This window comes from Etheostoma cragini, chromosome 17, assembly GCF_013103735.1.
Source record: "Etheostoma cragini isolate CJK2018 chromosome 17, CSU_Ecrag_1.0, whole genome shotgun sequence".
Classification (NCBI taxonomy): Eukaryota; Metazoa; Chordata; class Actinopteri; order Perciformes; family Percidae; genus Etheostoma; species Etheostoma cragini.
In genome coordinates this window covers 1,488,450-1,509,206 of record NC_048423.1, presented here as the reverse complement: position 1 = coordinate 1,509,206, position 20,757 = coordinate 1,488,450, and the positions used below count along the sequence as shown (strand labels likewise).

General features: G+C 41.2%; 4 protein-coding genes across 4 annotated transcripts; 3 read left to right on the top strand and 1 right to left on the bottom strand.

Moving 5' to 3' along the window:
• Positions 1-1,215, top strand: LOC117960519 (ovarian cancer G-protein coupled receptor 1-like). Its single transcript, XM_034898464.1, has 3 exons — positions 1-174; positions 419-606; positions 702-1,215. Exons 1-3 carry the CDS (start codon positions 1-3, stop codon positions 1,213-1,215), a joined length of 876 nt encoding a protein of 291 aa, XP_034754355.1.
• Positions 1,216-4,440: 3,225 nt separating this feature from the next.
• On the bottom strand, positions 4,441-6,558 carry lhb (luteinizing hormone subunit beta). The gene is made up of 3 exons (XM_034898161.1): positions 6,465-6,558; positions 5,817-5,935; positions 4,441-4,674 (listed from the first exon to the last, which is right to left on the bottom strand). Exons 1-3 carry the CDS (start codon positions 6,556-6,558, stop codon positions 4,441-4,443), a joined length of 447 nt encoding a protein of 148 aa, XP_034754052.1.
• Positions 6,559-8,755: 2,197 nt separating this feature from the next.
• Positions 8,756-13,227, top strand: LOC117960326 (cytochrome c oxidase assembly protein COX20, mitochondrial). Its single transcript, XM_034898162.1, has 4 exons — positions 8,756-8,907; positions 10,098-10,212; positions 11,268-11,331; positions 12,521-13,227. The coding sequence occupies exons 1-4, from the start codon at positions 8,875-8,877 to the stop codon at positions 12,654-12,656; spliced, it is 348 nt and encodes a 115-aa protein (XP_034754053.1). The 5' UTR covers positions 8,756-8,874; the 3' UTR covers positions 12,657-13,227.
• Positions 13,228-17,048: 3,821 nt separating this feature from the next.
• LOC117960518 (melanocortin receptor 5-like) lies at positions 17,049-19,718 on the top strand. Its single transcript, XM_034898463.1, has 2 exons — positions 17,049-17,220; positions 18,994-19,718. The coding sequence occupies exons 1-2, from the start codon at positions 17,049-17,051 to the stop codon at positions 19,716-19,718; spliced, it is 897 nt and encodes a 298-aa protein (XP_034754354.1).
• The last annotated feature ends 1,039 nt before the right edge of the window (positions 19,719-20,757 follow it).

Below are 20,757 nucleotides of genomic sequence, written 5' to 3'. Positions count from 1 at the left end.
ATGGAAGATTTCTACTTTAATGAAACATTATACTTTGATTATGATGATTACTATGATTTCATCTTCTATGCCAACTATATACAATCAATATTCATCATATATGTGGTGACATGCATAATCATTTGTATCGGACTTCCTTTGACCCTCCTGGCCATCTATGCTCTTTATTCTCTGGTACGTACATTATGACTGAGATCTATTTGTGTTAAGTGTCTGTAGAGGATCTTGATCTGAGTTGGGGGCCACATGTCAGAGGGCTGGGGTAAAGTATTTTAATGACCTATACATTTACAGGAATAATGAACTGCTTAGTTAAAATGTACATGAAGCTGATTGGACCATGCAGAAATATTTGGGAAGAGAACGTCAGATTATGTGTAAAATTGCTTTCTTTACTGTAACCCATGTTTTCATGCAGGTGCGAAAGGATAATGTCGCTCCGATCTACGTCATCAACCTTCTCATTTCTGACCTCATTCAGCTCTGCTGCATGATCAGTTTTGTGTCCCAACATAGGGACCAGAACGCAGACCCAATAGGCAGTCGCATTTATGGTTGTAGTCTGATGGCCAGTGTTTACTTCATGGTGTGCATCGCCCTGGAAAGGTATCTGTCTCTCCAGAATGTGTGGAGCTACTTCTGTGTCTGACCATTGTATTACTGTATGATTCTGAAGCTGTGTCTTACATCTTGTATTACAGGTATTTGGTCATCGCCTGGCCACTGTGGTACCGCTTCAGACGGACCATGAAGATCTCCGTGGTGGTCTGTGTCCTGGTCTGGGTTGTTCCTCTTTTTTACTTCTTCTTTTCTTTAGTTTGGCGTCGTCGAGCTTTTTTAACACCATTGTACATATTCTTCCTCCTTTCCCTCCCGCTGCTCATATTCTTCCTGGGTGGGACCCTTAAAGCCCTGTCTGCTTCCGTCTCAGTTCCTGCTGATAGAAAACGACGAATTGTGGCAATGTTGGTCCTGGTCCTGGTTATTTACCTGCTGCTGTTCCTGCCCATAATCAACACACTTAGGAAAATACAGACTAAAGACACATATTACACGACCCTAGACATCCTGTCTAATGTGTTAGTTAAGTTGAGTCCTCTTGCAGACTTAGTTCTGTATGTTTTCATGAGGAAAGGGGCCATAGACAAGGTGTTGGCCTCTGTGTGTTGTTGCAGAATGGACAGCAATGATGTCAGCAGTTCAGCAGTATTGTAGGCAGAGAAAGAGGGGGGGAGAGAGAAAGGAGAGAAACAAAAGACAAAATGTAGGTAAATATAAGGGATAGAGACAACACAGGTTCTGTCTTCTACTGATTTGGTTTCCAATTAGACACCTAACTGTTGATGTAAGCCATCTTCTGTGGGAGTTGGGTCTGCACCGATCACTCTTCTCTTTGCATCTTTGGATCTATCACCCTCTCCAACACACCTGTGTCATGTTATAAATGTGCAAAGTATGTTGCATTAATCTTCATCAAGACACAGGGTAGAGAGAACCAAGTTAGTGGAATTTTGTCAAGAGAAAACAGATTTGTGTTTTACACCAGTTGGTATTTACCTGCATAATTTAATACAACTCAAATATGAGCAATCACTGTCTGTGCCGCACAAACAGTGCATCGCTGTACATGATGAAAAAAAATCTCTTTTCAAGACTTCGATATTACTTCTCTATTACACAATTTCAAGATTATGTATATGATCTCAATTTGTTTAACTCCATTTCTGAACTGTTATCAATCAGAGCCCAGACTTCAAACTTTTTTTCTACTTAGTAATGATGAGCAAGCTACTTAAGTTACTTAACTTACTTCATCTGCTTCATGCAGCTTATGGTGTCTGTCCATATATGAGTCTCATATATTATTCAATAGCAGCTTGATTGGTTGGGGTTAGGCATTTACTTGGAGTGGTAAAGGATGGGAAAGCCTATTGGTCAGGGGATAGGACCTGTACATGTAGGCATGGACGCCTGGCCAATAGTAGATAATGCTATTGAAGGGCGGGTCTTGGAGTGGCCATAGTAGGTAAAACAATAGTGCAAACGTCACAAGGAGTATCTTTTAAATTGGACTAATATTGAAGATAAACAACACATCACTGGACATGAGCCATGATTGTGGCAAACAATATAATACAGCACTATTCATCATATATGTGGTGACATGCATAATCATTTATATTGGCCATCTAAGCTCTTTATTCTGTGGTACATACATTATTACTGATATCTATTTCTGTGTCTGCATGTAAATTATCCTAATATTAGTCATCACAGGGCTGGGATTGGGTCTTTTAATGTCTGAAATAATAATCTAGTCAATAATTAAAATGTACATGAATCTGATTGGACCCTGTAGACAGATTTGGGAAAAGTTCTGGAAGATGTAAAAATGTATCCAAAATGTTTTACTTTTTAAAAATTGTGACTGTTGTGGCTTTTATAATTTTGTGTACAGATAATAAACTACACTGCATACAATTTGTTCATCTTTATTTAATTTGAGTTTTGTTTTTTTAGTGGGGGGTCATGTTAGCTTGCAGGATGTAAAGTGGACCGGTCTGTTTCTCAACAAAAATGGGAATATCTTCCTTCTTTATATTATTAAAAAATAATAATTTGGCAAAGGACCTCCTTTCTTAAGTTTCCTTAACTATTTGTTTCCAACATGTTCAGAAAATAAGAAGTACCTAGTCATAGAGATTGTATGAGGAAGTAAAGACCACGTGGGGGGGATGTGTCAACAGAGTTCTCAAGAAAAACCAAGGTAAAACAGAGTGTGGGCTTATCTGGGTGCCTGTTAGTCAACTTCATGATTTTTGTGTTGTCTGACCAGCCTGGTCTCACAAAATTACGTGAAATGATCACGAACTGTTAACACCACATTCCGTGGTGGTGGCACCTTGGAAAACAATGCCAATGTAAAGTCAATGAGAGGGAGGAGTAGCATTAAGAGCAACTAAGGTAGCGAGTAAGAAGAAAGACCAAAAATCCGCATCCAAGTTTGGTTGGGGTGGTGGACGGGTCAAACAACACAGGACTTTCACCCTGGAGACCTGGGATCATGTCCCTCGTGTCACGTTTCCTAAACCCAACTGTTGCTTTCTTCTTCTCCTGAACCCAACTGTGCCGTTCTTCTTCTACTGAACCCAACTGTCCCGTTCTTCTTTACCTAAACCCAACTGTCCCGTTCTTCTTCTCCTGAACCCAACTGTCCCGTTCTTCTTCTCCTGAACCCAACTGTCCCGTTCTTCTTCTCCTGAACCCAACTGTCCCGTTCTTCTTCTCCTGAACCCAACTGTCCCGTTCTTCTTCTCCTGAACCCAACTGTCCCGTTCTTCTTTACCTAAACCCAACTGTCCCGTTCTTCTTCTCCTAAACCCAACTGTCCCGTTCTTCTTTACCTAAACCCAACTGTATTGTTCTTCTTTACCTAAACCCAACTGTATTGTTCTTCTTTACCTAAACCCAACTGTCCCGTTCTTCTTCTCCTAAACCCAACTGTCCCGTTCTTCTTTACCTAAACCCAACTGTCCCGTTCTTCTTTACCTAAACCCAACTGTCCCGTTCTTCTTTACCTAAACCCAACTGTCCCGTTCTTCTTTACCTAAACCCAACTGTATTGTTCTTTACCTGAACCTAACTGTCCCGTTCTTCTTTACCGAAACCTGACTGTCCCGTTCTTTTTTCCTAAACCCAACAGTCCCGTTTTTCTTTTCCTAAACCCAACCATCCCGTTGTATTCCCCTGTGTCATGGAAAGATAAGCCCACCCACGGCCGTTTCCTTATCTTAAGGGGCCGTGTTAATTTCACGGAATTCTTCCGTTGGCCCATCACAAAATTGTATTAGTTAAGTAGCTGTGTTTATTTTATGGAATTCTTTTTTGATACAATTATAATAGACATATGCCTAATACAATTGTAGACATTCTACTACTGTTTGTTTCCAGCAGGTGCAGCCTTTGAAGTAAAACACTGAATAACTAAAGCAAAACTGCATCATAGAACTGCTGTTGAAATAATGTGAAATATACATAGGTGTAATTTAGTTTTATTCCAATAAACCAAAACACCTACAGTATCTTAAACGTAACTTCTATAATTATACAGTTTATTACAGAAAACCCTTGTCAATTCACCTGTTTTAAAACACCAATAACAAAGTTAATCCTGCACACCACTGTTTCCCGAGACCATACAAATCATGTATTCAGATCTTACATGTCTGGCATAAGAGTGCATAGAGTGCAGCATAGAGTGATGCTGCATACTGGTTGGAACCAGACAGGAAACGTCTTTTTCTTAACCAATGGAGTTCTTTGCACATGATAACATACTTCCATTGCTCTGATAAATGAAACAATCTTTATTTACATAACTTGATGCCAAACATTTACATGGTTCCTGGAGTGTGTTTTAATGTGCTTTATTTCTCAAGACTAGTAGTAGAAAGGCATGTCATGAATGCAGAAGTTGGGCTGCAGGCTCCCAAAGGTGCAGTCAGACGTGGCCATGGCACAGCGGCCGCAGTGGCAGCTCAGAGCCACGGGGTAGGTGACGGTCGGGTCCACGCCGGGAGAACAGTCCGGGAGCTTGAACGTCTTGTAGTATAAGTCCTGGTACATGCACACATTCTGGTACACGTTGCTGTACGGTAGCTTAAAGACAGGGTCCTGGAAGAGAGCAAACGTAGTGGGAAGTCATGGAAGACAACAGGTTGATGTTCATTTCCTATTTTATTTTCTTGGTTTATTTTTATTTTTTGCTTTTTTACTTTCAGGTTTGAGTCTTTTCATTTAATATTCTTATTTAGTAAGGGATAAAGGGTTGCGATCAGGAGACGATGATGAAGACTTTAAAGATGATGAGTCCAAGGATTTCAGATCATTTGCAGCTTTGTTCAAACTGTGAACAGACTTTAATGACACAGTGAGTCACCGCTGTACGATCACGGGTGTCTATACCAGAGTGACCAGTGACCATCAGAATAATTGCATTTCTTATAGTCTTCTTGTCCTCCAGGGGTCAGTTGATCACGCGACTCCTTATTTTTGAGACACTTCCTCTCGTTTACACATTCTGATGTAGTCCTGCACCCTAGTGTCCCCTTCTTAATGACTCTGCCCTGAAAGCTCCCTCTGAATGGTTAACTACAGTTTAACTCTTACATGCATACATATCACCCTATCCTTCACATGTTTATCATTCCTTTTTTTACTTTAATACTATCGCAAACCTGTCTTATTCCCATATTTATTTTAGCTGTGTTTTTATTTTGAATTGTTAAAAGCGCAACTCTCGCCTAAATACAATAAATTTACCATATTCTGGGTTTCAGGTCACATGGCCTTTTGAATGGGAGAGCTAGGGGCGCTACTATGCTAGCATCAAAATAGCTATTTCTAAAACACTAAGAAGGCTCAACACAACATGTGACCTTGCTCCAAGTATCACCAGGGGCTCTATACGTGAACTCAGCATGGAGAACATGGTTTGTGTTCATTGTGAGTTGTGAAATGTGCTATAGAAATAAAGCTGCCTTGCCTTAATTGTTGAGTGCATCAGTCTCATTTGTTTCACTTCATATAAATTAAATATGAGTGTAATTATTTAGTTTATTTTTCTTCTTCGTAGGCATCTTCAAACTTTAACTGGGTACACAATGTTTGTGAGTAGAGTTCTAAGGATTTAACTTAATTTCAGGAGGGTTGCTACTACACCGCCTCTCAGCACCTCTCCATAACCGGAAGTCAAGTTTAATCTTTGAGTAGAGGGGTTACAAGGGTTCACCCTTCAAAACTATTTGCAATACTACCTTGGTGATGCAGTGGCCGCTGCAGATGGTTGTTTCCACTAGGTGACACTTTGGACAGCCCTCCTTCTCCAGAGACACCGTCTGGTTGATGAGCCTGCAGGGCGGAAGCAGGAAGGCCGCTGGGGATGGAAGACGACATGGGAAAGGGAGTGAGAGACTTTCATGTAGGGGGAGAAAAGACCTTCCTCCACAGTGCTGCGGAGGAGGGTCTGGCTAGTCCACACAGCATTACAGGATGGGAGAAAAACATGCTCTGGTTTATTTGCATTGCTTTAAACCAATGACAATCATCTGGGGCGGTATTGAGGGCCGGACAGAGCCACAGTGCCGCTGCAAAACAGCCTCGGGGAGGAACTTGTTTTGGTGGAACATGTGTACGTTCAAAAGTTGTTTTAGTCGTCAAGAGAAAACTCAGATTGGACAGATAGTCTAGCTAGCGGCCTGGATTTGCCCTGCAGAGATCTGGGGAGCAGGTAACCAGGACGACATGAAGGAAATTGTCACAGGTTGGACTCAAAACCTGCACCTCTGCGTCGAGGAATAAACCTCTATGTATATGTGCCCCTGCTCTACCAGCTGAGCCAACCCCAATTACAATTCTGACTGATATCGCCGCTACAACTAAATCTGTCTGATTGTTTAATTTACCTGCAGGGGCCAGGGGCCAAAGTGAAGATGAGGCTCCCAGAAACAAAGTCAACATGAAGGAGAACATCCCTCTTCCGACCTGTCTAGCCATCATCCTGCAGGAGACAAAGTGAGTGAGTTGCATTGATCACTGCCGTCCTCACGGCCTCTTTTAAAGCGTAAAAAACACACAATCTGGCAACCCATCCATGAACCATTAATACATCATCTTTTTAGCATTCATAACATTTTTAAAGCAACCTCTGAACTCTTCTAAATATACCTTTTGTAAATTGGCACTTACTGTTCTAGTGTTAATATACCCAGCCCTCATTTCTATTTATAACACTGAGTATAACTGTATACATATTAAAAACACTCCTGTTTTTCCTTAAGTCAAATATGACCAAAGCTAAAGCTCGATCGAACCCCAACACCAAGAACCAGAAGAAACTCAAAATTAAACCAAACAAAACCAGCAAATATTAAAAAAATTATAATCAGTTAATATGATATTTTTTAGACTATTCTAAAACAAGTTTGCCACATTAAAAACATAGATGAAAAACAAAACCTTGTTCTGATGAATTGATTAAGTTGACAGGTGGTTGTCAGTGTGAAGGAGGAGGACATACAGTACCTCTCTGGTGTCTGCAGGCAGTGTGCTCGGGACGGGGGTCTTGCTCAGTCCTTTTATTCGGCACAGCGGGACCCGGTCTCCAGGATGAAACTTGCTCATATTAGATGTCAACCCTGGTTACCTGTTTTTGTTAAAAGGGGGGAACATATGGCAGTTTTAATCTTGATTTAAACAGAGAGCTTAGTCTGTCTCCGGGTCACTTCTGCATCCTGTTACACTCAGGAGAGCTGCCAGGATGATGTAGCACAACAAGGAGCACTGGTAGAGGGGCAGGGTCTTTCTCAAGGCCGCTGGGACATAATTCATAATTTACCAGCATTTGGCAGGTAGATGGTGCTAATTTTAAATCCTGGATGTGCATTATATTTGTTAAGATTTACACAGAGAAGAGGCAAAACACAACTACAAGTCTTTCCACACTAAGAAAGCATTTGTTATTGACAGAAAGTCCCCAGCTCTCTCACATGGGCTAGCGGGTAGGATTCCAGGCATTCACCCAGGCGGCCTGGGGTTCAACTCCTCGTATGGGAGCCTTGTCTTTGTGGTCTGTCGTTGTCAATGAGACCCTGTGTCACAATTAGATGAATGTATGCTGTTAATAAAGCTTATAAAAGAGAGAAATGGGTATACATGGAGTAGACACACTCTATGAGCTTAGCTTGTTCTCTTAAGACATTCATGGTTTAACACAAGACATTGTGCCAAAATGTGTCTGTTATCAACAGTCATCAAAAAGCCTTCATTATGTGATAAATATAGTTTCTATATTCAAAATGTATGGAACATCAAGTGACAATGGAACATGAAATAAAACTATTTGAATTTGTGTCCTGCAGACTGTGGTATTTGTTGGATTTTGTTGTGGAAACCTTTCTGTGTGGTGAAGAGTTTCATCTTGACCCCAGAGCCGGATGAGGACCGTCAGTAATCTGCTGCTGCCGGTAAATAATCCTGTTTTATCAGCGCGGGGTCACGGTGACACCCTGACTTCCTCCCGACATGGTTAGTTTTTTTAGGGGGGTTAAGAGGACACAGCATGATTCAGTTTTCCTGTGATACATTTTTCTCTTTTCCACATCTCTTGTCTGGATCACAGTGATCCACTTGGTGGATCACAGAGTGGACGTTAGGGTTGCAGAAGCAAAGAGACACACACACAGCAGACCAACTGGAGCTTGTATTTACAATAGGAAATCATTTGTCCAATGTTACCTTTTTTACTGTATTTTTACGGTGTGTTAACATGTTATGAACTATAAAATTATGATGACTACTAAGTAGGCACACTTTTATTGCAGGATTTGTTAGTTTGTGTAATTCCTCATTTGGAGGAAAAACTGTATTTTATATTAGAAAATGCATACTTTCTTTCTTGCAAGACTTTTTTATTTCATTTTGGTTCAACACATGTAATTGAGAAGAATGAGCATGAGAAGAAATAACTTAAACAATTTAAATCAAATGACAAATTTACAAACACAATGTAAAAAAATAAAACAAAAAAAATACACAATTCACACAAACGTTATTGCCATGTAGCAAACACATTCGTTTAGCTATTTTATTTTTGTATTTCTTTTTGAAAGACTGACATTTCATAGAGGAACTACTGTCTACATCAACCGTGTTCACATATGAGTCGGCGGTTAATAGCAGACGGACCCACTTGGTAAGTATTGCGCATGCGCAGATATAAATTCTTCAACATGGTTGTTACATGACGGTTTCATTCGCTATAAATTGGATAAATTCAGTGTGAACTTGGCAGAAGAAGACAAACACGGTGGTACAATGGCAGAAGAAGAGCAGGAGACCAAGACAAAGGTAAGTGTGTAATGTAGCTGTGACGTTACGTGTGAGGAGGACGCATTTTAAATGCTAGAGGCGTTTTTAGAAGGTCAACAAACGGGGAACCGGGTTCGGTCACCGTGAAGAAACCTTAGCGAGACGTTCAGCTAATATACAACACTTAAAACTGCGTACGTGCAAACCCTAAACGGTTGTGAATGTCTTCATCTATTTCCCAAGTCGGTGTCCGTCTGAGCTGTGTGTTGACATTAGCAGATAACACACAGCTAACGGTCATTTTAACTCAACACTGAGTTATCTCGAGTTAACATGGCGTCATGTCCAGTGTCATTGACGAGCTGTTACTTTAGGCCACTAGCTAGCCAGCAGTTTTTATTTATTTTTTAATTTTTATCAGTACACAGCAGAGGAAATCTGGTTAATAATAATAATAATAATAATGATGTATACTTTATTAATCCCACAAGGTGAAATTAAAATGTACAATACAATTTATACTTTGTTGTTATTACACACAGGCCTGATGATATTAATAATACAACAGTTAGAACAGTCTGATACGTCCCTTTACTGTAATGCTGCCTTTAAAACCAGGAAAAGACAACACTTATGCCATATTACGATATCCAAAATCTAAGACGATATCTAGTCTGATATCTCGATATCAATATAATATCGATGTATTATCGGAGTTAGAAAAGCCATTTTGGGCTGGTGTGTGTGTGTGTGTGTCCAGTGCGAGGCCCTCAGGCAGGTGGTGCTCACACACTGGATTACTTATTCATGTTTCTTCAGGTTTGTTGGTTTGGTTTGAACTACTGTTGCTTCAGACACCGCTGGGAGTACAGCTCATCCCTACCGCCTTCGCCTTAAGATTTTCAACCAATAGCTAAGCCCGTTAGAGGGCAGAGAATATACAACATAGAAATAGTAGTTACCTGACTGTACCTCCAGTTCCATGAGTATGGGAGTAGTCCTGGAACTACAAGCCCAGATGGTCTTGACTGTTGTTGAGTGTCAAAGCGACAAGAGCAACGCATGAACTGGGGCTTTATAGGGGGCGGGTTGTTAGTGTGCTACCCCCGATTGGGCTTTGGGTGCAGAAATCTACTTCATGGTGCCGTAGTGGAGCTACATGTGGGTAATAAGAAGTAACGTTTAAGCTTCACGTCTGTGTCTTTGTGTCTTTCCTGTCTGTCCTTCAGGGTTTCCGGCTGCTGGGGATTCTGGATGTCCAGAAAACTCCCTGTGCCAGAGACGCCGTCCTGCATGGAGCTGGGGGGTCACTAGCTGTTGGCCTGCTACACTTTCTGGCCACTAGTGAGTCTTAATGCCTTCCGTACACTAGAAGACTTTGAACAGACAACACCATCTCACATCTAAAGGCATCCATCCATCTTCGACCGCTTATCCGGTATCGGGTCACGGGGGCAGCAGTTCCAGTAAGGGACCCCAAACTTCCCAAACATCTAAAGACAGACGTTTTTAAAAAATGAACCAAGCTAGCTAGCTACAGCTAGCTTTAGCTGGTAACTTAAGGAAAAGTTGGCCTCTGTTCTGTTCTGCGTCCATGCAGATTAATAGCAGCCGTACCCGGAGCTCCGTGTTTATCCACCGTTGGATGATGGGCTTCATAGTGGAGGAAAATTAGTAACTTTTATACTTAGCTTAGCGTGGCGCCATAGCATCCGTAAACAACACCAACTAGCTGTTGCTGCTTCCTGTTTGGTGCTGGAGGGTGCACACCCGTTTGTTGTTGCCAATGTTCACAGGATTTAACTTCACTACCAAGACTTAAAACTCAGGATAATAAAAATAGAAATCAAGTCTTCCACAGTGACTTACTTAAAGCCTGATGACATGTATGTACATTTTGGCTGAAATGAATCTTTTGTTCATGTTAGGGCTAAAAAGTGACTTGATAACGCTAATAAAAGCATACGAATTGGCATGTCATACAAGCAGCGTTTCATGAGATCAGCCCGGAGGGGGACAAAGGATTAAAATAACATGATGGACTCTTTAGAAGAGGTCAGTAGCTTCACTCGAGTTTCTGTGCGGGAAAGTCACCAAACGCTACAATCTTTTGAACATTGTCATACTGAGTAATCCAGAGAGAGATGTGTGGAGCTGATAGTCTTAATTAGCTTTGTTGCAACTCATTTGGCAACGGCTTGAATGTAACGGACATTCATTAATATCAAAAAGTTACACACTGAATGTTTAAGGGCTGATTCCTCTTTTATCTGTGAGAAATGTTGCAAAGAGTTTACTTTAGAACTCAAACCAACATGTCTCTTTTAGTTAGTTTGATTTCTGAATTGTATCCGTGGACCCCTTGAAATCTCAGCAGCAGTCTTTCCTGTTGTCCACAGGTCGGGTGAGGAGGTCTTTTGACGTGGGATTTGCGGGCTTTATGCTGACCACACTCGGGTCCTGGTAGGTCTTCATGTTGGCAACTCGTCCTTCTCTTGTCCGTCTTTCACCTTCCGACCAGAACAAGCTCTCGCTTACATTTCTAACATACCTACCATAAATGGAAAAACTTGTATCCTTTACAAATACCCATCAACTATGGCTGTGCAATATACTGTATCTATTTAATATTGACGTCGATATTTGAGACTAGGTGAAAGTTTGGATATTGTAAATGTACTGTATTTATATATCCCTATTCCGGTCTTATGGCATTTTTCCATTAATGGTACCTGCTTGACTCGACTCGGCCGCGGTGACCCGTCCTCCTTTTTCCATTGCAGATTAGTACCGCCTCATGTGTGAGGCGAGCTGTGGCTGGTTGTCATAGCACCCCACAGACACACAGAACGTTGGTGTGTTGTGGATTCTGTGTGTGTTGTGATTGGTTATGTGATTGATTATCGGCAGGTGGCCACAGCCAGAAGACAAATTTAGTTTCAAAAGAAGCTGGAGGCAGCAAAAAACTCTGTCGCTAGCAATGATGACGCAGTGATTAGTGACGATTCTCTCCGACCAATCATAGTCTGCAGGTTTTCACGTCACCTTTTGGTATTGTCTCAGCTCGCTTGGAGCCTCAACGGAGGTGGTACTAAAAAAAAAAAAAAAGCGTTAGCGGGTACCAGGGAGTTTGTTTTGTAATGGAAAACCAAAAAAGGGGAGTCGTTGAGGTACCATGCAGTGGAAAAACGGCATTAATGAATACTCACATTTAACATAGTACCACAGAACCATTCCAACACATTTGTACACTAGTGTGTATCAGATAAATCAGATTCACACTTCTTAATCCCTCTTCTTGTTCCACTTAAGCCAACACCCCCACTCCCCCAGGAGGGGAGGATGCTATGAAATGTGTGTGCGTGAGCAGTGATTGTCCCTGCAGTTAGACACACCCTGGCCCTGATTGGTGCATCTGAAGAGGGAGCGGTGGAATTTAGCACAATGCACTACAAGCTTTAGGTGGAGCCAGAGGGGGCAGATTTTTTTATTACCTGCTTGATGTAGTTTTACTCAAACCTAGGGTCAGTTTCAGCAAAAATAACGTTAGTTTTATAAGTCTAACCTACCGCACCTTTTTAATGTTTCACGTACAGCACAAATAAAGCTGCTCTGCCTTGTAACGGAACGCCTGCCGTGTCTCCCTCTCCAGGTTTTACTGCCGGATGAACAACGCTAAGCTTCGTTTGCAGCAGAGGATGATCCAGGACGGCATCAAGAACAAGGTTGTGTATGAGGGCACCGTTCTAGACCCAACAAACAAACCTGGAGCACCTGGGCCCTCCTGACGCTGATGGGCGCAAAGAGAGGGCGCGGTCAGGGTCCTACAAAGACTTTTTTACAAAAGATTGTTTTTTTTGTTTTTTTTGTGTGTTGGCGCTGTTTTGTTTTGTCTGACAACGTAGGATACAGCAAATCCAAAGCATTGGGTCTCATATTCCAGACCCCTGCATGTGGACTCTTTGATCCTAGATGGTATCCTGATCCTGAAACAACAACAAAATGTGGTTATTTTTAATGTTGTTCCACCAAGCTACTGGACAGGTTAAATTCTCACTCTCCTTTTAACTATGTGGTGCATGACGTGCTGTGATCTCTGAAAGTTTGTTCCGGACACAGATCAACCTCTACATAGTGACACGCAACCAAGTTCGGGACGTTGCGGTTGTGCAGTAGAGATCTCTGGTTACTTCCGGTTTAGTGCTCCGCTAACTTGAATTGGGATGAAATGATTATTAAGAGTAATATAAATATGTGCAGTGTATTGGCAGTTACCTTTTATAAGAGCAGAATAAATATGGCTGTGTAATATGAACAATATGTTAACAACATATACAGATATGTGCAATGTAGTGGTATGTATAATTCCTAATGGGGGCAACAGGAACCTCAGCTTTAATTCTATTGCCTTGGCCGTGACGTCATATCCGCCTTAAATTTTTGATAGGACAGTTAGGTGAGAGAGGGGGAAGACATGCAGGAAATCGTCAGAGGCCGGATTCCAACCCTGGACCATTGCTTTGAGGTATAAACCTCAGTACACGTGCGTCTGTTCTACCACTGATCCAACCTAGGAATCTTTGATAAATCCCACCTGTGCTTAACGACCTTGCATCATTCATGATTGGGCCATTTGCATTCAGAAATGGCTTCAATTAACCATATACGGTAACAACACATCCCTTTATCAACCACGTGAATGTGTTCTTCCCCTCACAGCGATAATGGCAAAGAGAGCAAAGAAGACAAACTTCCCAAACCCAGAAATGGGACATATTGGTTGACTCCAACCAACACATATTGTTTGGTTCACTCAGTGCAGGAGGTTTTTGGCCAAATCTTCCCATTACTCTGTTAGCCATTGCCTTATTTTAAAGTTTGTCACCGCTGTCTTTTATAGGATTCAACAACAATAATGCAACTTTAAATCTGTTTAAAACATGACTTGGGTGTTATTGAATAAAAAGAAACTGCACATACGCTTTGTGGACGTTGATCGCGTAATGCATGCTGTGACACTCAAATGCTTTTTATTTATAGTATCGCTATTCTACCACTAGATTCTGCTCGTAAGTATGGCCAGCACTGTTGATAAATGACGCCCCTCGAGTATCAACTGATTTCACTGTAAGTCAACCTGATTTTGATTTTAATTTATTTAATTGCATTAACAATGGCTTACACAGGAAAAGACATCCAACATAATCGAGGATAAAAACGAGTCCAAGACTTACTTCCATTATGGTCCTCAATGCATAACAACAGGGCAAGACAAGACAGAGTGTGTAATAAACATTGACATGATATATTTTACTTAAATAAATTAATAAAACGGTAGTTTGCCTGAACTGAACTGTCCCTATACAGGCAAAGGTTCCTTTCCCTAACACTGTCTTAAATCTGTAAGGACACGGGTCAGATATGCTGCCTCGTGTGGAAACATTGTGTGTTCTTTACCTTAGTTATAAGGCACGACAAACAATAGGGACACTACCAAACAATATTTTATAGATCATGGTCCGTCTTGACATACTAACACAAAACTCAACAGGGAGCCAGTTGAGCTCAACAAACTGTTACCTCCCTCTGTGAGACCTATGGCGGACGTTCAGAATGACTTGTATTAATTTATTCTGTGCTGTTTGCAGCCTCCCTTTAAGTCGGTTTGTTAGGCCTTCAAACCAGGATGAACACGCAAGTTCAAAATGATTTAAAATAAAGCCATTGGCTAAAATGATAAAATCGTTGTTGACCGATGCAAACATTTTGAATTTCTGGCAAAAAACTTTGAGCCCAGTGACTTTACTTATTACTTTGCTGGCCATATTCCTGTCATCCAAGTTGTTGAACCCTGGATTAATGTGTCTGCTACATGCCTGTCTTTATTTCAGACTGATTTCATAAATGGCGGATGAGCAACATAGCAATTCGTATGCCCATTATTGGTGTGTTATCAAGATGCATACTCGCTGTTTAGTTTGCGATAGAGTGTGAACTTACGCCCTACCGTGTAGGATGAAAGGGCAAAAATCTGCGTAGAGAGGTTGGTCGGGTGGATGTTTCTTTTTTTCTTTGTTTCCTAAACCCGACCCCGTGTCACGTTTCCTAAACTCAACCGTCACTTTCTTCTTTGACTAAAGCCAACCGCGTTTTTCATTCTGGGAATTTGAAATTGGCCAATATGCTGAGCAGCACAATGGCCATCTAACTGTTGGAGATGCTGAAGAAGAGAACACTGATGAGCTGCTGCGGCATGAGGGTGTAGAGGAGGTCTGAGATGGAGCCACCGGATCATCCAGGCGCTGTTGTCCATGCAGGTGAGAGATGTTCTTGGCCAGGCACACTGCCACCACTGAGATAGGGATCCCCCTGTTGGATCTCCAACAAGGTGCACAAACTGTTGCCTCAGAAACAATTGCAAATAATTGATTTATTAACTTTCTGTATAAATTAAATTTTTAATGCATTCTAGGATGCATCTTTAGTTTTAACATCAGTCATGGGACACAGATAATGTAACAATGTTTACACAGCCTATGCAACATGACATCATTACTTTATGTTAAAATACACGCCGAGTTCAAAGTGACTTGGCGTGTTATCGCAAGGAAACCTGACACAAGGTTGGCTTTAGGAAAAGATTAACGGAGATGGCTCATATATATATATAGATATGGAAACATAACACATGGGATACGATCCCTTGTCTCCCGGGTGATAGTCTTGTGTTCTACCCCTCCACCACCCTAGCCAACCTCCTTACTCAGATTTCCGCCCTTTCATGCTACTCGCTACGGCGTAAATTGACACACTGTTGAAAAGTAATGTAAGTCAGTAAAGGCCAAACAGCATTGATAAACAAGCTAAAAAGCGAGTAACACGCCAATATTGGCATACATGTGTCATGTCATGAGATCAGTCTGCCCTGTGAAGCAAACCAGGCTCTCGCTTATCATGATTTCTTTCTCAAACGGTATCCTCCCCTTGTCAGTTTTGCTGCTATGAAGATGTTTAGTGGTCAAGATACTAGAAAAAAAATGTATAGGCCAGCCAAAAAATACTCATGTCATTATTTTGCATATCTAAATAAAATCAACAACTACCAGTCATACATTAGGACCTTAGGACCTGAGCTGATGTTTGCAATAACAGTTGAAGGCTGTTGCGATATATTAATATCTGCCTTTCATGCAAATATTCACCCTCTGCATTATAATGACCACACAGTAATCCAAGTAAACCAATGGAGAACATCCAGCACATCCTCATTCAAAGCAGCCAGCTGAGCTCTGTAGAGATAGAGAGGCTCGTCACTGCAGTGAATGGCTTCGAAGAAGACCTGATGCAAACACACACACACACAGGCCAGGACTTACTTAGGAATATGTGCCCTGCTATTCAGACAGTAACGTTGTTTCTATGGGAATTGGGATATTTGAAAAGGATGCAACACTTAATCCCTTCAAGGTTTTTCAGCAGTTAAGTCTTTGAAAACAAGGTGGAATGACAACTGAGGGCGTTTTTCACAGGTGAAAGTTGACTCAGCGTTTATTGCAGGTAAGATAATGGTTCAAGATGATTAATTCTGCTTTGGCAACTAAAAAAAACTAAAAACTAACAAAAGAACTTGACTCTGACACAAAAACCTATGCTACATTTGAATTGAAATTATGAGTAAATGAAGATGGAGCGTTGGGCTTCAACAGATGTGGATATTTGAAACTATTGTCTTGAAAGGAAATTTAAACTTGCAACATGCTATTTTTTTATATTAACATAAATTGATTATACTGCTGAAATTAATGTTATGAATTCTCACCGTGGTCTTTTAAGCCTCTTTTAGCTCATTGTTTAGTTGCTGTGACACATTTAGGGCTCCTGCCCACGGCCTGCGTGGCGTGTCCCTTTTTATTTCAGCTCCCATGTCAACAGGTCAGATTCCTACTGAATAGGAATCTGGACTCGCCTGCCTGCCTTGGAAGCAAAAATGCACCAAAATATTTGTTTTAAATGTTACGATCAAGACACAACTGTTGAGGGTTGATTTGTTCTTACAAAGGACTGATCTGTGTCTTTGTTTTGACTAAAACTAGACTGAGGTGGTCTTCTCCAACATCAGCTGAGGTTCTCAATGCTAATCTGAACCTCTGATCACCGTCATTTACACTGTGTGGCCTCTTATGGCTGACCGCAACACAGTGACAACCACTGTCCATGTCCTCAGCAACGTCACTGGAAACACCACCACGCCCACTTCCGTCCGTATAGCCACCGTGATCAACTGGCTGACGTTCTGCATTGGGCTGCCCGCCATTGGACTGGCTATGTACACCCTCAAGAATCTGTCCAAAGGTTTGTGTCACTGCTCTATGTCCAATAACTTTACAACATAATCTTTAACATGTGGAATCAATGGTATCAGTGGTGTGTTTGGCGTGTGGATTTTTTTCCAGCCCTATGTTTTTGTGTCTAAATGACTCATGGAAACAACAGTTTTTGAAATTGGTGCAGTCCAGTGTTTCATAAGAGTGCTGCAGTCGGAGTCAGGAGAGGGGCAGGAAACTGCAGACCCTTCAAACCCGGGACACAAGCTGTTCCAACTTCACCCCTATGGCAGACGCCATAGATCCCAATACGCCAAACTACCAGACACAAGAACAGTTTCTTCCCTGCAGTCACTATGACGAACACTATGACGACGCTACGTAGTCATGCTCCATCTTGGAATACGTTAGTTAGTCAGGGACATACAGGATTTACCGTAGTTAGACAAGACTTATCTTTGTAAATACTCACTGTTGTTTTACCATGTGATATCATCAATATCAATGGAAATATACGCATATATACTGTACATACTGTCATATACAGCATCTCATAACTTCAACCTGTCACATTAATAATTCCATATTTGTTCAAGCACCCGTTTGCACACTGCACCATGGTGCTGTTGTCTAATTTCATTGTGTTGTTGCTTTAGTATTCAAATGTCATAGTTCACTTTGGTTAAGCTTCGTTATCCTTGAGCTTAGACTCTAGACACCGGTGGTGGTGGAGAGGTGGAGGGTTCCACTCTTTGCCTGCAACGACAGCTGATAGCAAAGGGAGAAACAATTATTTAACCCTTGTGTTGTCCTCTAGGGTCAACAACGGACAAAAATGTGACATTTTCGACTCTTTTTTTTTTTTTTTTTTTTTTTTTTTTTTTACTAACACCACTTTATTACCACGAGTTATACACTACTTTTTGGAATTCATTGTCAATAACCCTCATTTATATAGAATTATACCTAACATTTGAGTTAAAAAAGCAGAAAGTAAGAATTATTTTGACTAAAAGTTAAGATCACAAGAACGTACAGATGAGTTTAGTCAGGAATGAAAGTGATCAATTGTAACAAAAGAGTGTTAAAATAAACCATATTTCAGATAATGACATTTTTTAATGGGGTCAAATTTGACCCGATGACAACAGGAGGGTTAAAGCAAGGTTGTGACTCTGTGATTGGCCCTTGCAATTTATGTACGATTCTGATTGGTTTAGCAGGTAGGTGAACGCCTCCAACAGCTGATTGGAGTTAGGTAGAGCACACTATTAAGAGTAAGGTCTTCCTGGAAGGATTTACACTGAGACACAAGTCAATCAGGAGAAACTAGTTGCAGATATGCGACAGTTATACACAACATGATAACATATACATTAATTAGGATAACAGCTGAACTGATTTAGGAGTTAGGTCTTCCAGAAAGAATTTACACTGAGCTACATTTCTGTGTATTAAAGCAACACCAAAGAACTTTTCCTCTTTGGTCCCCCTACAGGTTGGAAGCGGAAGTGACCATTACAGTTTCTAATGTCTCATTGGAACTACAGATACCGATCTGGCAAACTTGCATAGCGGTTTAAGCTGATAGAGAGCCGCAAAGCGAATGAAGAAGTGGCATTCGCCCTGTTACGAGTTGAACCTCTAAAAAAATTTGGGAAACATTATCTTAAGGTACAAAAGAGTCTTTGGTGTTGCTTTAACTCTGAGAGCAACGAAAAGACAAATTCCTTGCTGATTCTCAAATGAAACATATCAGTACTTCATTAATTGTTTCTACTCCTTTTTGTTCTCTTTCCAGGTGATAACAAACTTCCTATGCATGTCATGGTCCTCCTGGTCTCTGACGTTATCAGTTTCTTTGGCCGTCCCAGTGTGAACCAGAACATGGGGACTGGGACCGTCTTGTCCTCCGACACCACCAACTTCATCTTCTACTTTGGTATCGTCACCAACATCACCCTCATGGTGTTCATAGCTCAGGAGCGCCATGTTGCCTTGGCCTACCCGCGGTGCCTTGGCTTCTGCGGCACCATCAAGCGGTCTCCTCCGGTCGTTTTGTTGACGTGGGCGGCTCCGTTAGCCGTCCTCGCCCTCGCCATGCTGCAGTACAAACTCTGGTTTGCGGTGTGTTTGCTGGCTCCTTTCCCCTTCCTGCTCTTCTTTGCCGTGGACTCCTGGAGGGCCCTGATCTGCTCCCGATCCAACCCTAAAACCATAGAGAGGAGGAGGGCGGTGTGGGGGATGGCTGCAATTTGGGCCAATTACACCCTACTCTACGTCCCCTTCATCCTCAGCATCCTCCTGGACGCGCTGTCCTTTACGGAGGTGGTGACGTACCTGGAGCTGGTGTCTCACCTGCTGCTCTACCTCAGCCCTCTGGTGGACCCCTTCCTCTACATTTTCATGACCAAAGGGTTCAAAGAGGTGCTGCAGGCGCTGCCATGCTGTCAAAACATCCGTCAGAGAGAAAACATGAGACCCACTGTGGATACTGTGGCTGAGACCGTGGAGACTAGGCTTTGAAGAGGACATACAGTTTTGTTTGTGACAAGTAACAGAAATGTGTCTTTGACAGACAGTCTCAAATGACATAAGATAAATATAGAAACAGGGCTAGATACATTGACAAAACAAACAGTTCAAAATGGTGCAAAAGAAGACTGAATGTTTTGAGAAATGTTGACTTTTGACATGGTCTATGACTTTTTTGACACGCTCTACTATGACTTTAATGACATGCTGAACTATGACGTTTTTGAAATACTGTACTATGACTTTTTTGACATGCTATACTATGACTTTTTTGACACGCTGTACTATGACTTTAACGACACGCTGTACTATGACGTTTTTGACATGCTGTACTATGAGCTTTTTTTGACATGCTATACTATGACTTTTTTGATATGCTATACTATGACGATTTTGACATGCTGTACTATGACCTTATTTTGACATGTTATACTATGACCTTTTTTTGACATGCTATACTATGACTTTTTTGATATGCTGTACTATGACTTTTTTGACATGCTATACTGCGACTTTTTTGACATGCTATACTATGACGTTTTCGACATACTGTACTATGACTTTTTTGACATGCTGCACTATGACCTTTTTTTGACATGCTATACTATGACTTTTTTGACATGTTATACTATAACGTTTTTGACATACTGTACTATGACTTTTTTGACATGCTGTACTATGACCTTTTTTTGACATGCTATACTATGACTTTTTTGACATGTTATACTATAACGTTTTTGACATGCTATACTATGACTTTTTTGACATGCTATACTATGACTTTTTTGACATGCTATACTATGACTTTTTTGATATGCTATACTATGACGATTTTGACATGCTGTAGTATGACCTTTTTTTGACATGCTATACTATGACTTTTTTGACATGCTATACTACGACTTTTTTGACATGCTATACTATGACGTTTTCGACATACTGTACAATGACCTTTTTTTGACATGCTGTACTATGACCTTTTTTTAACATGTTATACTATGACTTTTTTGACATGCTATAGTATAACGTT

What these genes read in the sequence shown, in the direction of transcription:
- LOC117960519 (XM_034898464.1), top strand. Translation starts at nt 1, where the DNA reads ATGGAAGATTTCTACTTTAATGAAACATTATACTTTGATTATGATGAT. An exon ending in TCTATGCTCTTTATTCTCTG is followed by an intron (nt 175 to 418) that starts GTACGTACATTA and finishes GTTTTCATGCAG; the next exon opens with GTGCGAAAGGATAATGTCGC. An exon ending in GTGTGCATCGCCCTGGAAAG is followed by an intron (nt 607 to 701) that starts GTATCTGTCTCT and finishes CTTGTATTACAG; the next exon opens with GTATTTGGTCATCGCCTGGC.
- lhb (XM_034898161.1), bottom strand. Translation starts at nt 6,558, where the DNA reads ATGATGGCTAGACAGGTCGGAAGAGGGATGTTCTCCTTCATGTTGACT. An exon ending in TTGGCCCCTGGCCCCTGCAG is followed by an intron (nt 5,936 to 6,464) that starts GTAAATTAAACA and finishes TTCCATCCCCAG; the next exon opens with CGGCCTTCCTGCTTCCGCCC. An exon ending in GCGGCCACTGCATCACCAAG is followed by an intron (nt 4,675 to 5,816) that starts GTAGTATTGCAA and finishes GCTCTCTTCCAG; the next exon opens with GACCCTGTCTTTAAGCTACC.
- LOC117960326 (XM_034898162.1), top strand. Translation starts at nt 8,875, where the DNA reads ATGGCAGAAGAAGAGCAGGAGACCAAGACAAAG. An exon ending in AGCAGGAGACCAAGACAAAG is followed by an intron (nt 8,908 to 10,097) that starts GTAAGTGTGTAA and finishes TCTGTCCTTCAG; the next exon opens with GGTTTCCGGCTGCTGGGGAT. An exon ending in GCTACACTTTCTGGCCACTA is followed by an intron (nt 10,213 to 11,267) that starts GTGAGTCTTAAT and finishes TGTTGTCCACAG; the next exon opens with GTCGGGTGAGGAGGTCTTTT.
- LOC117960518 (XM_034898463.1), top strand. Translation starts at nt 17,049, where the DNA reads ATGGCTGACCGCAACACAGTGACAACCACTGTCCATGTCCTCAGCAAC. An exon ending in CCTCAAGAATCTGTCCAAAG is followed by an intron (nt 17,221 to 18,993) that starts GTTTGTGTCACT and finishes TTCTCTTTCCAG; the next exon opens with GTGATAACAAACTTCCTATG.